Source organism: Ursus arctos, unplaced genomic scaffold (genome assembly GCF_023065955.2).
Source record: "Ursus arctos isolate Adak ecotype North America unplaced genomic scaffold, UrsArc2.0 scaffold_26, whole genome shotgun sequence".
Lineage (NCBI taxonomy): Eukaryota > Metazoa > Chordata > Mammalia > Carnivora > Ursidae > Ursus > Ursus arctos.
In genome coordinates this window covers 20,875,460-20,891,213 of record NW_026622941.1, presented here as the reverse complement: position 1 = coordinate 20,891,213, position 15,754 = coordinate 20,875,460, and the positions used below count along the sequence as shown (strand labels likewise).

At 32.3% G+C, this 15,754-nt stretch overlaps 1 protein-coding gene across 18 annotated transcripts in view; it reads left to right on the top strand.

The window, feature by feature from the left end:
• C2CD5 (C2 calcium dependent domain containing 5) overlaps positions 1 to 15,754 on the top strand; it is a 93,916-nt gene that overhangs the window by 37,619 nt on the left and 40,543 nt on the right. For all 18 annotated transcript variants that reach the window (XM_057318788.1, XM_057318787.1, XM_057318786.1 and 15 more), the window contains one exon: positions 3,457 to 3,565. In XM_057318788.1, coding sequence (XP_057174771.1) covers positions 3,457 to 3,565 — 109 coding nt within the window. The remainder of the gene's footprint in view (positions 1 to 3,456; positions 3,566 to 15,754) is intronic.

Sequence of the window (15,754 nt, the reverse complement as noted above, 5' to 3'; positions counted from 1 at the left end):
ACCCCTTGCCACCCTTCATAAATTGTAGGGCTTTATTTATTTATTTATTTATTTATTTATTTATTTTTTGAGGAAAAGAGAACCTTTGTCCAGCATGTTTTATTTAATGGGTTTTTCAAGTAGCAGTTCTCAAAAATAAAAGTGTTATTTTTTTTCTTTCACAAAATCAGTGAAAAATAGGTTGGCATGATTTTGGTGATAGGTGTCAGATGATTAGGAGATAAGATGTAGAGATAAAAATTTGATTAGATTTAGGTTCCACCTTGAAGTATTGATGTAAAGCAAATAGATTTATTTTTCAAGATGATTCTTATTTCACTTGTAAGAAACTTTTCAGATGCTGGGATGTATATTTTTCTTCAATAAAGAAACCTAGTTGACTTGGTTTAACCTAGTATTTCCCAAATAAATTTTACGGTGGAGTCTTCCATGTGAAATACCTGTTAGTGAGGACCACACTTTGGAAACATTAGTATAAAGCCAACTCTTTTGATAATTATGATGCTTTTAATAGTGGGGTAAAATTATATAATAAATCATATTAGGAATATGGCACGGAGTTTTTTTATCTAGAAAGTTGACTCTTGTTTCTTGGGATAGCAAAAAGAATATTTGATTGAAAAAATAAACTATTTAAATGTATTCTAAGAAAAATTCCATTTAAATATTAAAAAATTACTCCCGTTGTACCCCCAGATTTTCCAACTAGCCCATCTTTGGACACATGGTGTTAAATAGATATATGCTGCATGCACTTGGCTTATAGTCAAAACGTCAACAAATTCTTATCTAGTTGTACCACAAGGCAAGGCACTTTGAATATTAGGACTTTCCAGAGAAAATGTCTTCTGTGGTCCCTGAAATTCTCATCTAGGCATTGGAAACAGGTTGGGCTTGGCTGATCTTAAGGAAGCTGTTCTTTTCAATGGAAGAGAACCTATAAATTCATCAGGTATAATGATAGACTAGAGATTAAAAGCAACTCCTTGCCTCACCGTTTTAATCAGAAATTTCAAGAAGCCAGTTGATAAGGTTTGTTGCTCACATAGAGTCTAGGCCCTCTTGACTCTCACGTTAGGGTATGGGAAAGATTATAAATTAGCATCGTTTTAAGATACTTTGTGGAGGTCTGGCACTCTGTAAGAACTTCATAGTAGTCACCCTGTGATGGGGGTGGAAACGAGAGGTATTTAACAGTCACTGGTGATGAGTGTGGAGATGAGAGGTATTTAGCAGTAGGAATCAGCCAGTTTTTCTGAGAGAGTTCTCTGAGGATGTAGTTTTGGTTGAATAACCATGCCATTTTTATGTACTCCAGGTTAAATTTTGTGTGTTAAAGTAGGTGGCTGATTGGACATGTAGGACAGAGTTTAAGTTGGCAGAGTGGTCATCTACCTCTTTGGGCAGCTGTTCCCCTATTTTTTTGCTTATGACGACTAACTCTAGTATGATGCTTTCCCTCTTGTCCCTTTATCCCGTCTTCTGGAATTTGGGGAGAAGAGTCAGAATCTCAAGTAGAGAAATCATTTAGGTTAATTTTTATACCTACCTAGATTCTTATATGCAGATGTTTTCCAATATGTGAATTTACCTAACTTATTTTTCAGTTTCAGAAGGGAGTACAGCTTTCCACTTAGCTTATAAAAATTTTCAGTATCTCTTGTCCAGAATATTTAAAATGTTTAAGTATAAAGATTTAATGTGAAGTGCTTTTTTCTACTATGCTTCAGTATTTTGAGGAAATTTAAAAACCGTGTACTTAAAATTGAAAAAAAAATCATAAAGAAATATTGGTCTATTTCTCATTTAAAACTTACATTTAAAAAATTCAGGTGGAACTAAGGAGGCATTTTGATTAAACATTTTATAATACCTGTAAGTGAAATTCCCCTCCTATCCTCTCCCTTTTTTCCTTTTGCCTGTCAGCTGGGCCAAACCTATCCATTTCCACGGATTGGTTTTTACTTTTTTTTTTTTTTTTTAATGTAGCCTAGGTTTTTCTTACCCTTGTTAATTTAAATATTACTTTTAAAGTCTAACTGAATTTATTTCTAAATTCTCTATATATTTTATTCTGTATCTTCATGGGTTATTGAAGTGTGCAGTACTGTTTGCCTTTGTGCTAAATGACTCCAAGTTGCTATGCTTTGTGAATTATGCTTTGGTGAGTTTGTATTCTCCATGCTTTGAGCAGCCAGTCAGTAATCTTGCTGCTTTTAATGTGCCTGCTTCTAGTAGTATTCTGTATGTCTTTATCTCTCAGCTTTTATTTGCTGCATTTAAACTGCTATGGTCCAGAAAAAAAGATACTGCTAGACTTTAAAATATGTTCCTAAAATTATATATTTATAGTTGCTGTATGGCATAGTATGGATATGATCTGTAGGGATTTTTTATGAATCAAGTACATAAATTTTAGTACTTGGAAGTGTAACAGTTCTTTTGACTGTTGAGAGCTCTGTTTTGCTTATTTTCCAGCTCTCAGTTATGTTCTGAATAGCTGAGGCTACTGGTAAGTGACTTCTGGTTAAGTGAGCTACATTAATCTTACAGCCAGATGAGGTAGATATTAAATTTTTCTTGCTTGCACATAACTTTATGTAATGTGAGAGGCCTCTATATTTGGAGAGCCACAGGAGCTCCCCTTTCTTCCTGGGGGCTATTTCAGTGAATTTCCTTTCTCTGTTTTCCCATTTCTCTCTTACCTCCAAATTGATGAGATTGATGCTCTTGACAGAGAAGGAGAGAATGAAACTTGGAAGAACTTGCGGAATTTTATTTCCTCCCTTGCTGTCATTTACATTCTTCTCCCTTTTCCTTAACATACATTTATGTACTTTAAATTTTCTCCAGCTGCCCTGGTGTTGATAGAGTAGATAATCTTACACAGTGATTCTCTACCCACTTCAGCTTGGTATTTGCCCTTCGCTTTTCCCTGAATCTCTTAACCCACACTGCTCATTCTCTCGTTCCTCCCTCAGTCCCACGTTCTTGTAGATCTCTTACACCAGGCCTTCAGAGTCTTTACCAGTAGCCTGGAATTGGGTGTGTGTATGTGAGGAGAATTCTGCCCCACTGAGAAGTAGACTCAGAGTAGAAGGGCAAGGGAATCCCCACATCTCACTGTGAATTTGCCTCAGAGTAGGAGATTGAGAGGAAGGAAAAGTGTTCAAATCGAAACTCTGAGAACCTTTTTTTCTCATTGAGAATTGATAAAAAGAGTGTTTGGATTCTGTGTAGCATGATATATGTGGGAAAATGGATTAGGAACTCTAAACAGCTAAGAAAACATTTAATTACCAAGCACGTGTAATGTAGAACTGGTAGCCTTTTGTTAAGGGATAGGATTCATATCTCATAGTATGGATATAATCTGTGGGGATCAGGCTTTTTAACAAGCAAATTTTTTGTACTTTACACGTGGTCAGTTATATTTCTCCCCTTTCTTTCTACTAGGAATTTCCATTTTTTACCTTGACGGCATTTCCTCCTGGATTTCTTGTGCATGTTGGGGGTGTTGTTAGTGCGCGCTCTGTGAAGCTTTTGGATCGTATTCACAATCCTGGTATGTTCTTTAGAAGTTTGTTTTCAGTGTTTCATTTACTTAAACTGTGGTTATTAGAACTGATTTTTATAATTAAAAAAATTAAATCTAGCCGAAAAGAGAATTGAAAAAGAAAGTATAAACTGGTACATTGCTCTAAGTATTTGCCGTAATCCTAATTAAAAATAATCAGATAAGTAGAAGTATATTATGGTTAGCTTTTTATATAAAAGAAACAAATCTTGATTCATTTTTTTGGCCAAGGCATCACTTTGAAGGAATTCTTAGGTAACTATTCAGTCAGTTCTTTTCTTTGACCCAGGCAGATAACAAATTTTGTAATTTGACCATTTGTGGCCATTATCTTAAGATGTTAATTCTTTTCACTAGCAGTAACTCTTTGTAGATTATCTTAGTAATTTCCTTATTCCTAAAAGAAGTATTCCTTTGAAATGTAATCATGAACATTGTGCAGTGTCTAAGAATTTAAAAAAATAGTGCTGTCTGTGCATTCTTGGTTTCTTTTCTGAAGCTATTTGTTCTATATAAGTGAACAAGTAAGAATAGTAGCTCACTTCTTAAAAACATGGGGCCATGATCATAAAAGAAAAAAGGCATCAAATCAATCTCAATTTTGGGCCCTTGGGTTAGGAATGCCTTGATGGTTTTTCTAAATCCAAAATAAGCATGGTAAGTGTGGTAGAAACTTTTCGTATGGAGTGTGTTCTTGCATCTCTCATTGACTGGATTCCCAGTGATTTGCTCAAGTCACTTACTATTTTGATGATATATTAAAAAAACTGAAGTTATGTTAGTATTCTTATTTGGCGTCGACACATACATATTTTTGACAGTTTTAAATTGTCACTTCCAATAACCTTGAGGCTTGTACTGACAACTACAAAAAGAGTAAAATGCTTTGCAATTATTTTATGTAAAACATTGCAGATAGTGATTTGGAGGATACAGAACATTACCATTCTTTTAAGTTAAAAAAAATTTAATCTGTGCCTTGCGGTTTGATGTCTTTTCAGTTAATAATTCCAGAGAAGCAGAATGGAATTTTTCCCAGAGCTTGAACGAGATTTCAGAAGAGAAATAGTAGCTAGGATTATTTAACTCTTAAAGCTGAACAAATAGATCTTTTAAGCATTAGTCTTCTATTTTTCTTCTCTGGTTTATTATTTTTTTTCTGCTGTTCCTTATTTTTTCTGCTCAATTTAAGATCTTTTCTTCATGTAGTATTTGTATATTCTGTAGTAATTAAAGGCGTATTTAGACTGATGCCAGTTTAATGTATTGAGACATTGGAGACTCTGCATTGAATTATTTGGAAAGTGCAAGGAAATACTGAGTTAATATACCTGACGTCAACTGCGTGACCCAAGTCTTGTTACCTGCGTTTCTTTGGACCATTGACTCAAATATTTTGATAGATGGTGCTCACTGATAAGCCCCCAAAATGGTTTTAGAAATATATTTAACTGTTGGTGATGTTTTCTGTTTACTGAAAACATTTTGATTTTATTGTTGCTTCCACGTACTCTGAGTAAGCTATAGAGTCTGGGAGAACAAACAAGGGTTACTTAATTTAAGTTTTAAGTAGAGAGCTGTATTTAAAATCCCATTACTTTTTACAAAAAACTCTTTTTTAGGGTTTATCATACTTGCCAGTTTGTTCTAGGAGTGTGAGAAATGTAAGAATCCAGGCCCAGGGAAGACTACAGGAATCTTTTTTTACAGAATACATTTTGTATATTGTAACTATCAGCTTATCCATTCTCATTCTTTCCTCCTCTTTCAGAATTTTTTTTTTAATTCACATGTAGGAATTCTCAGTTACTAATGTACTTATTTCCCAAAAGATTATGGGCGTATGAATATAAATGCTTTTAATGATACATAAGTTATATTTTAATTTTGTTTTATTTTCAGTTAAATACAAATCAACTATATATTCTAATGGTTTCAATATTACATTATTTTGATATAAAAATCACATTCTTTGGGTTTTATATATGTATTATGCATTAAAAAAGGAAGATTTTCTTAAGAACATTTTATTGATGTTCTTAATGTTTCATAAATAATTATTTATGAAAAAGATTTAATTTGTTGAAAAAAGCTGAATGTTAAAAAAGCCCTCTAAATTAGCATCTACTATGATGATGATGTATTAATTTTATGACACTGAGTTACTCTGCTGAGAGAAACTTAAGATGGATTGAGATGCATGTGCTGTTAAAAGTGCTGTATTTGCACTCTCAAATGAATCTTGCAGCTATTTTTTGTCTAGTGAATATGGGAAATTTTCATTTTATACTGAGTGTAGAAGGAATAAAATCTTATTTTAAAACCACTGCCACCTGCTAACTATGGATTATTATTTTGGAGTTAGTTCTTTTAGAATTTTCTCCTTTGTTAAATATTAAGCAACAAGGAAAAGAATGGGGTGGTTTTAAAAATCAAGGTCATTATCTTAAATAACTAGACTTCAGTTAATGTTAGATTATGATAGCATGCTCCTTCTTCTCTATTTCTACTTCTTATTAACTCTGCTGTCTGTGTCTTTCCAGTTCCTGTCAAGTGGTATTGTCAATTGTGTTCTTGTTTGTAGTTTTTTTTGTTTTTTTCCTACTATTCTGCACCAAAACTGATCTACTAATTTGCTGTTTTGAACTCAGCCTTTGTCGGAATTATGGGTAACACAAGATCTTACAAACTGCTAGACTGGAATAGTTTCAATTCAGGTATTTTGATGGTCATTCAGTACTACATATGCTGACAAAAATTATGGCAGCTCAGTGAAGTTTTTAGAAATGTTCTAGGTTAAATAGGTTTAATGTCAATTCAGTTATACAGATACATTCTGCAGTACATGTTATTAACTCTTACAGTTTCCATGGAAATGCAAATATAAAAATGTGTTAACTAAAATGAATTAACCAAAACCATAGAAATACCATAAATTACAACTGGCTTTTGTTAGGTGATTAACTTTCAGAAACCTAAATTTAAATTATATTTATTACACTTTGGACAGTTTTTTCATATCAGGTAGATGACATCGGTGTTAGCTTTACAATTAAAGAAATGTTAATTTTTAAATATAAGTATTAAATGGCTAGTTTGATAAGCTTAAAGTATGTTTAAATGTTAATTTAGATTTGAATATAATATATTTAGTATTCTACAAATACTATAAAAGTGTAACTGTTACCATTTTTATTTATAATTCCAGAAGTGTTTCAAAATTTGGTAAGTAAGAGCAGATTTTGGGGGAATTAACAGCTTTCATAAACTCCCTTCTTTCCCCTTCCATGTGAGAATATAATTTTTCCTTTTAATTAATTTTACATGTGGGTATAGTTTGTAGCTTTTAGAGAAACTAAACTAACTTTACAGCTGATGATGTGGTTTAGAGTCAAAGCCAATTTTTCTTTTTGATAAAAGCATATTCTTTTAATATAAATATGTAAATTTTTATGATATTTATTTTTGGAATTAAATAATAGAACCATTTTGATTCAGTATCAGAAGCTGGTATTTTCCTAAAGGATTTTACCAGTTCTTTGTGTCAGAAAGTATAGATCTATTTATAGAAAAACAAAAACACCAAGAGGCTCAGCATTTTAGATAATATCCCATAATCTTTTCAATATTGTAAACTTTTTTTGTTCTTACGAGTCCAGGATGTAAGTTCTGATGTAAGTAATGCATGTTTGACTATGCAGTATCTCATGTTCATCATGCAGATTTACCTAAGTTCAGTCTAGTAAACAATCTGATCAGGTCCAACCTTTGCAGATTTAGACTGACATCAATTGGTAAGTCTTCAGGGTAATTACCTCTATCTCCTATCAAAGTTTTTGCCCCCATGTTATCACATTGATTACAATTAAAATAATCATTTTTAATATAATGTGTTATACTAGGTTTTTAGTGAGAAAAATACCCTGCTGGAGTCATTTAATGAAAATAAGAATATATTTTTAAAATGTAGGCAGTTAGTGTATAGGAAATGAGAAAGCCTAATTATGTAAGAAAAAGACATTGGGAATAGACTGATCATTAATAATTAAAGGAGTTTAAACATTGTCAGGGCAAAGATGTTTAGGGTGAAATGTGTGTTAGATGAAAGAACAGTCTTGGAAAGTAGAAAAGTAGTTAAATCTTATAGATATAATAATTTGTCCCCCATAAGCAGAACTGCAGAATTTGGCAAGGAGAAACATGGTTAAGGAAGCAGTATATCTTGCCATCATTTAAAATAAAGTCAGGTAGTGAGTATATGAAAAATAGGTTGATATAAGTTACAGAATATTACAGGAATATCAAAGATGACACTTTTCAGTTTAATGTTCTCATAGCTCTGTGCTTTTGACTGAGATATTAGAATCTTTATGCTAACAGTACATATTCAGAGATCAGGCTGATTTTGATATTAGGTTAAGAAAAAGAATGTGATAATTCCGAAATATAAAAATTCTTAAATATTTGATAAATATATTCGAAACATTTATGTATCCCTCTCCATAATTAGGGAATAAGTCATTGCTGTCCTGTATTACCATAGAAAAACAAGAATTGGCCACGTCAGTAAGAAAAATTATTGTTGATATAATTTTATTGTTAATGTTAGCAGTTGTTCATCAATACTGTATTTCCTGGATTCTCTGACACCATTTATTATGTGAGGTATCACCAATTTAATAATAGCTTTCCAAGAGAAAAGAGAAAGAAACATTACCATATTAAATAGATTGATTAATTATTAGACATTTTTATTTCAGAAACATTAAAGTATGGAAAGATATAGGAAAACATTTTTATCACACAATAGTATTTCATGAAATATGATCTATCATGCAAGCATTTATTAGAAATTATTTTGTGCCATACAGTTTGCTACATGATAGGTGTGTAAAGATGCCAGTCACCCTGTTTTCACAAAAGTCATATTCTGGGAGGTTAGAAAAATATGTTAATGGTTACTGTGTGGTGTGGTGTGGTGTGATAAAAGATACAGAATTAAAGAGGAAGGCGTGATTAACTGTGGCAGGGAAGTTTGGAGAGGTAATTCTTGAGTTCAGTTTGAAGGATATGTAAGAGATTCACATAGATTTTATATTTCAGACAGTGTATTTGGAGGCATATTGTTCCATCCTTTGAATGTAGTTCTGAAACTTTAGTTAGTGCATTGTAAAACAATACCCTAGCCATTACCTGTTCGATGATTTTTACATAGTTACTTCATACCTATTGTTTGCCATTGAATACAGAATGTCTTTGTTAGTTCAGCTTTTTATTGTGTGTGTTTCCCATTTTCTCCTGCTTTGCTGTCTTAGGTTGTGTTAACTACAGTGATAGAAAATATTTTTATAGAACAGGAAGAAGAAAACTCAATTATCTGAGAATTTATTTTAAAATTACAGTATTACCTTTTCTTATCTTGCTTATGTTTCTGGCCTGGTAACAGACTTTGAGAAAGACAAGAAGAATCTTGCTGCTAGAAAGGAGGAAGCAGTATTTGCAGATCTTGTGTGTGACATGCCAGGAACGGGCTGCATAGGAATGACAGGGTATATCCCACGGTCACATTTCTATTAGATTGTTGATTATAGAATGGAGAATGGATTTAAAGGCAGCAAGCCTAGAGACAGGGTGGGCAGTTAGTTGACTGCAATACTCCTGGCCTGATAAGTGACCTAGGATTTGGTGTTGATAGGAGAGCTAAAGTTTATAGAGCACTTACTATGTGCCAGGCACTCTGCCAAGTGCTTTATGGTAGCATGTCATTTAATTCTCAAAACACAGCTCTGAGATAGGCATTTTTCCTATTTTGTGGATGAGCAAAATGAAACACAACAATTTTCCCAAAGTAAAGTAGAAAGTTGTTGAGCTACAATGTGAATCTAACTACTCTGGCTTCAGGGCTTACACTCTTAACATAAATTTAGGTAATATTTAAAATGTAAAATCAGCAAGACTTGGTAATTAGTAGAATGTGGCAGGTCAAACAGTCTCTTAGCGACTTTGAGCTGAGAGAAAGAGAGAAAGATGGATTACGATTGTCCCACGTAGCTACAAGTCTAAAATCCCAGTGAGCAGTTGAATCCTATCTTTTGGAAACCCAAGTATATTTGAAAATTAAGTTGTAAAAATATTTAAAGAGTAGATTTTAAAAGTCCTAGCTCATTGTTTCTTAAATGACTATGCTTTTTTTTTTTTTTTTTTTTTTCCTTTTCTTTATTCTGAGTTTACCACTGAAAGTATTTCTGGATAGCCTACGGATATAATTTTTAATTAAGAATTGTGTAGTCTCAGTGTAGTTGAGAAAAACTTGTTATTCTTTTTTCATGTAGGATACATGTGAGCTCAGGTATTTTTTAGGAAGTCAGTAGATATATAATGTGTTTTGAAAAAAATGCTAGTTTGAAATAGCTTCCAAACTTAGACAATATTTTTGAGAGTGAATGTTTTAAATACTGAGTTAGTAAAGCAGCTTGTTTAAGACTAGATAACTTTTCTTTTGTGTTTGAGAATATTTTTAAAAGTTATATTTTATTATTTTAGTTGTAGATTTTAGAGTATAGCTTAAGATTTTCTCAGTCTTATAATAAATGAAGCTTTGCTAGTGCTAAGGAAAGGTTTGCATTAGTCGTCTGAATTTAGAAAATGTTACTTTTTTGTTAGTCATATGAATTATAGTTTAGAAAATTTACCTTACTTTAGGGTCAAAAATTAATAATTAAAACCCAAGAAAAATAAGTATAATTATTACTTTAAACATATTTTATTTTAACAAAATGAGTTAACTGATGTGTGAGGAAATATTTATAGAATACACATTTCAGTCTGATAATCTAAATTTTTTTCAGTTTTAAGTAAAAATCTTTCATTCAGTGGGTGTTTGTGGTGTGCCTACCATGTCTTGAGCAGGATGCTGGGGATAGGGAACATGATTGTTCAGCCAGGCAGACAACCTGTTTATACACCCAGTCTAGCTTATTTCTTATACTATTTTGCTGTGTGTGTGTGTGTAGTAGTAGTAGTAGTAGTAGTAGTAGTAGTAGTAGTAATAGTAGTAGTTAAATGGAGAGAGGCTTTCTTGGAACTTGAATTCTACTGATGATCCCAGCAGTTATTTTTACTACATCTGAGAGGTACTCAGGAGCAGATGTGCAAAACTAAGCCTAAAGTAGTTAAGCAGCTTTTGGTTTTAAGAATTTTTTTTTTAAAGATTTTTTTTTATTTTATTTATTCGACAGAGATAGAGACAGCCAGTGAGAGAGGGAACACAAGCAGGGGGAGTGGGAGAGGAAGAAGCAGGCTCACAGCGGAAGAGCCCGATGTGGGGTTCGATCCTATAACGCCGGGATCACGCCCTGAGCCAAAGGCAGATGCTTAACCGCTGTGCTACCCAGGCGCCCCGGTTTTAAGAATTTTAATAAGGGTTTTAGGAAGTAGGTATATAGAGTTCAGAAGACCATGTATGATGTGTGAGCTTCTCTTTATATGTAATGCAACATATAAATGTAATAAATAATTTTCTGTCTATATATAATGTAACTGGATATTGACTACTGTCCATTCTTTATTATCTGAAAAAAAGTCAGATATGTAATATCCTTAATTTTGAAATTTTACTCTTTATATATATCTAATATAACTGGATATTAATTACACTGTTATAGTGACATGTAAATGTAATATATAATTTTCTCTATATATATAAAGAGGGAAATCTCACAGATAAGGAGTAATTATATATCTGACTAATTTTATAAATAGTGAAGACTCCATGGATTATATGTGAAGATAACATGGATTATATCCCAGCTACCATCCTAACATCTCAAATTACTGCAACTTGGTGTCTGCTTTGAATTTGCACATCATTTCCTCTATGATGGGACTGTTCTTCCTAGGTTGATACTGAATTCCCAGCTAGTTTGAGATTGTATACATGAACCTGAACTCTCTGATTTCTGTTTCATTAAGGGAAATTTATCTTCTTCAAAAAGTTGTTTTGTGTTGGAATAATACTTTAAGGTATTTAAGAATGTGGCTTTCTTATGATATCCATTGACAAGATAATCATTGTATTAACAATGTTTATTTGAGCCCACCTCACACTTGATCTCCTCTTGTTTATTTAAAAATTAGATTGAATAATTATCCGTTTCCTTTTTTTCTTTAAGTCAGATTAAAAGTTTCTCAAGGGCAGAATTATTCTCTTCCAGAGCTATGTAAAAATAGAATTAAATTGAACAGTTTGGGTAGTCAGTGTTTCTTAGTTGCAAGTGTGTGATTGCCTAAAATCTCAAAGGAATTCAGTTTTATAAAGGCATATTATGTTGAGCTGTTCACTTCTTTACTTTCTGAGATATAAGCATTTACTTTCATTTTAGGAATCTTTACCAGTTTCACCTGCATTTCAGAAATAAGATAAAATGTTAAAAAGATGGCAAGATATCAAGCTATGGCCATGCTCTAGAAAAGTGACAGTAGTAAAATGAATTAATTGTGATGCCAACCAAAGTGTGCAGACATTACCTCTAAAAGAAGCATCAGTGAGGTATTGACTTACAGCCCAGTTCAGGACTACAAATAAAAGGATATATTAAAAGATTTGTGGGGCGCCTGGCTGGCTCAGTCGATGGAGCATGTGACTGTTGATTTTGGGGTTGTGAGTTTGAGCCCCATGTTGGGTGTAGAGATTACTTAAAAATAAAATCTTTAAAAAAAAGAAAGATTTGTGATATTATCTATGAAGAGTTTTGACCCATAGGAGAAAGACATAATATAGTATGAAATATAATTTATGTAATAAATAAATTTTAATATCTCCTAAAATGAGGTTTTTTTAGGATTATAAATAATTCTATAGATTATTAGGAGGAGCATGGTATTTAAAGTGAAGATATTGTTTTCTTGACGTCTCTGAAATGTTGATTAATTGCAACCTTCACATCTCAGCTGTATATCCTTCAAATAACTAAATTGTATCCAGTTTCATGAGTGGCACGTATAGTTGCCATAAATTTTTAAGCCAGACTCTGTTTTGCCTTTTATAGAAGAGTATGGTAGATCCTCAGTTTTGACTTTTGGAGAGTGAATAAAACAATTCAAATTCAACTAGTGTGTTTCTTACAAGAATACAGTTAACAGTTTTTAAGCTTTAAAAATTCTATTATAGGATTAAATACCATGGTATTTGTGAATTTTCATTTATATAAATTAGGCTGAGTCATTACTACGTGAATATCCTCTGGCTCATCTGTGGCATAAATATAATATAGGCTTTGAAGATAAATTTAATTTTTTAAATATTAAATAAATTGATTATTTTTAATTTTATTTTAATTAAATAACCCCTAAATTTAGTAGCCAACAAATTCATCCTTTGGCTTCTTGCTTACAGTTGTAGATAATTATTGTTAATTCAATTCCTAGTTTGTGATGAAGTGCTCCCTACTGTATGCTTGCCTTGCTTTCACCTAGAATCTAGGGCCATTACTTTCTGTAACCATTTCAGTGAGCTGCCATAGTTTTCAGTCTGTACTGTCACCTGATCCAAGCATGCGCCAAAATATCCACTGTTTCTGGCTCCTGTCTGCTGAATCTGCTTTGCAAAACCCTTTGTTCTCTGAGCTTTTGCTTAAGCCAAAAACAAAATTTAACAAATTCTTTGGAGTGTGGACATACGCCATTTGCTTCCTTAGCTCCCATGTTATGTAACTCTTTAGCTTTTATTAAACTTGTAAATACTTTATTAAATACAACAATGGCATCCCCATGTGCAGTTGTGTGGCTCATGTGTCAAAATAAAGGCTGCTTGTGAACTTGTCAGAAGAATATGAATGCTCCACTTGCGCTGCATTCAGCTTTTTGTTTTGTTTATTATTTTTTTAAATCAGCCACTTATTCTTTCATAGTATTTGGTTTAATTATCTGATTATTTTATGTGTTATATCAAGGTAAGTTCGATGTAAATAAACTTTGTATTCTATGTGGTTATATGTATTTCATAGTAATTATTATTACATACTTTTCCATTTAGACATGCTGGCCATTTCTAAATAAATATATCCTGAACTTAAAATAAGTAACTTCCTCCATTTTTTAAAATTAATTTAAAAAACAATGTTATGGATTACTTTCTGTAAAATTCAATTTAAAACAGGCTACCATGTATTACTTGTGGCACAGATGAAGGCAAATCCAATGTGAGAAAAATCTGTTTTTGTAAAAACATATTATACAGTTATTTGCTTTAGCAAATAATATTTTAAACTCCCAGAAAGGTTTAAAAAGTAAATAGCAGCTTCTACTAGTGTTTTTAAAGAAAAGTTAAACTTTATTTTACATAGTTTTTCAGGGAAAATAGTTGTTTTCTAAACTGAGATATATTTCTATTATTATTTATGATACCTGTTTTCAGAGAATCATAAATAATTTGATAGATTGAGCAACTGCTTGAATAAGTTTTTGTCTTATGATAAAAATTCCCTTATTAGGAAAGGAAGACATTAAACAGATGCCCAAATTGGTCTGGGAACATGTATGCCTAAAAAGAGAATGGATTTGAGAGTGTATTTGTGCTGTTAATGTCTCTATTTCAGAGGGAATATGAAGAAATTCTTTAACATAATAATGTATGTGCAAAATAGGGCTACCTAATTGCCTTACACATTTCCTAATTCATAATATTGATTGCTAATATCATATTGTAGTCTTTTCTATTTCTCTTCTTTATTTTATCTCATCCTTGGATCGTTTCCTCAGTTTCCTGGAGTCTGCATTTATTTTTTATTTTTATTTTATTTTTTTCTGAAGGAAAGTTTTAGTGTAGCTCTATCTTGGATCCAAAACTGTAATATAAGAACTGGCTGGCATCATTTGTAGCTCTGGCTTTTTTCTCATTTTTCCCTTTTGCTGATCTCCTCCCTTTGGAGGAAACAAAGTTACATCATAGGAATGTCAGCTATAACGAGACTTTTAACCTTTCTTTATTTTGCTGTCTTCAGTATTTTACTAGTGAGTATAATTCTACTTATTCTACTTACTTAAAAAAACATGTTTTGAAAACTGGATATGTACTGAAATTCAAAAAAGAAAGTTTTTGGATTGTTTGATTTTTAGTTTTAATAGTGTCTTTTATGTGGAAAATTTGCAATAAGAGGTTAGCATACTATTTAGAGTTAGATTAAGTTTTTTCTATCCCAAATTGTTCCCAAATGGAATTGGCCCCCAAAAGAAACACATTAAGATATGCTCATTATAGACTGTTTCTGTTTTTAACATCTTTGCACATAAAATGTTACTATAATTTGCAGCTGCTGTTCACCAGTAGTTTGCAGCTAAATGCAAGTGATTAGGAAGTATGTGTGCCAGATGCTCCATTTATAATGCTCTATTACAAGCAATATTGGACTCCTCTGTGGTAATAAATGCAATGCTGTGATTCTGAGGCATTTTCTTAATTACAGAACCATATATGAAGTTATAATGTACTAACTGAAAATTGTCCTTATATACATTAACCAAATTATTTGTGTTAATCTTTAAATATATTTGCTTTCTTTATTTTAAATTGGCTAGTCCCTTCATTTCTTGTTACTTTGCATTAGGACCCACAAGGATGGCTACTTTAAAGTTCTTTAAAGCTTTCTCTTTTTTTTTTTTTTTTTTTAAAGATTTTATTTATTTATTTGACAGAGATAGAGACAGCCAGTGAGAGAGGGAACACAGCCGGGGAGTGGGAGAGGAAGAAGCAGGCTCACAGCAGAGGAGCCTGATGTGGGGCTCGATCCCATAACGCCGGGATCACGCCCTGAGCTGAAGGCAGACGCTTAACCGCTGTGCCACCCAGGCGCCCCAAAGCTTTCTCTTTTTTAACACTGACAAACCTTTGCCTTGGAAAGAACCTAGAATATGGTGGGTTATAAAAAAATAGGTACCAGGAAATGAAATCAGAATTGAAATTAAATTTATGGATATGACTCAGAATGTTCACTGAGCAAGGTGAGTGAGACACAGAATATCCTCTCAGTTTAGGATTAGAATCTGGAAACTCTGGGTCTACATTTTAAATCATATCTAATAAAATACATCCCTATAGAGGTCCCCTAAAGTAACAAAGCAAATAGAACTAGTTGGTTTATTTTCTTTCAATCAAGTTTAAAATGTTAAACTTTTTGAGAA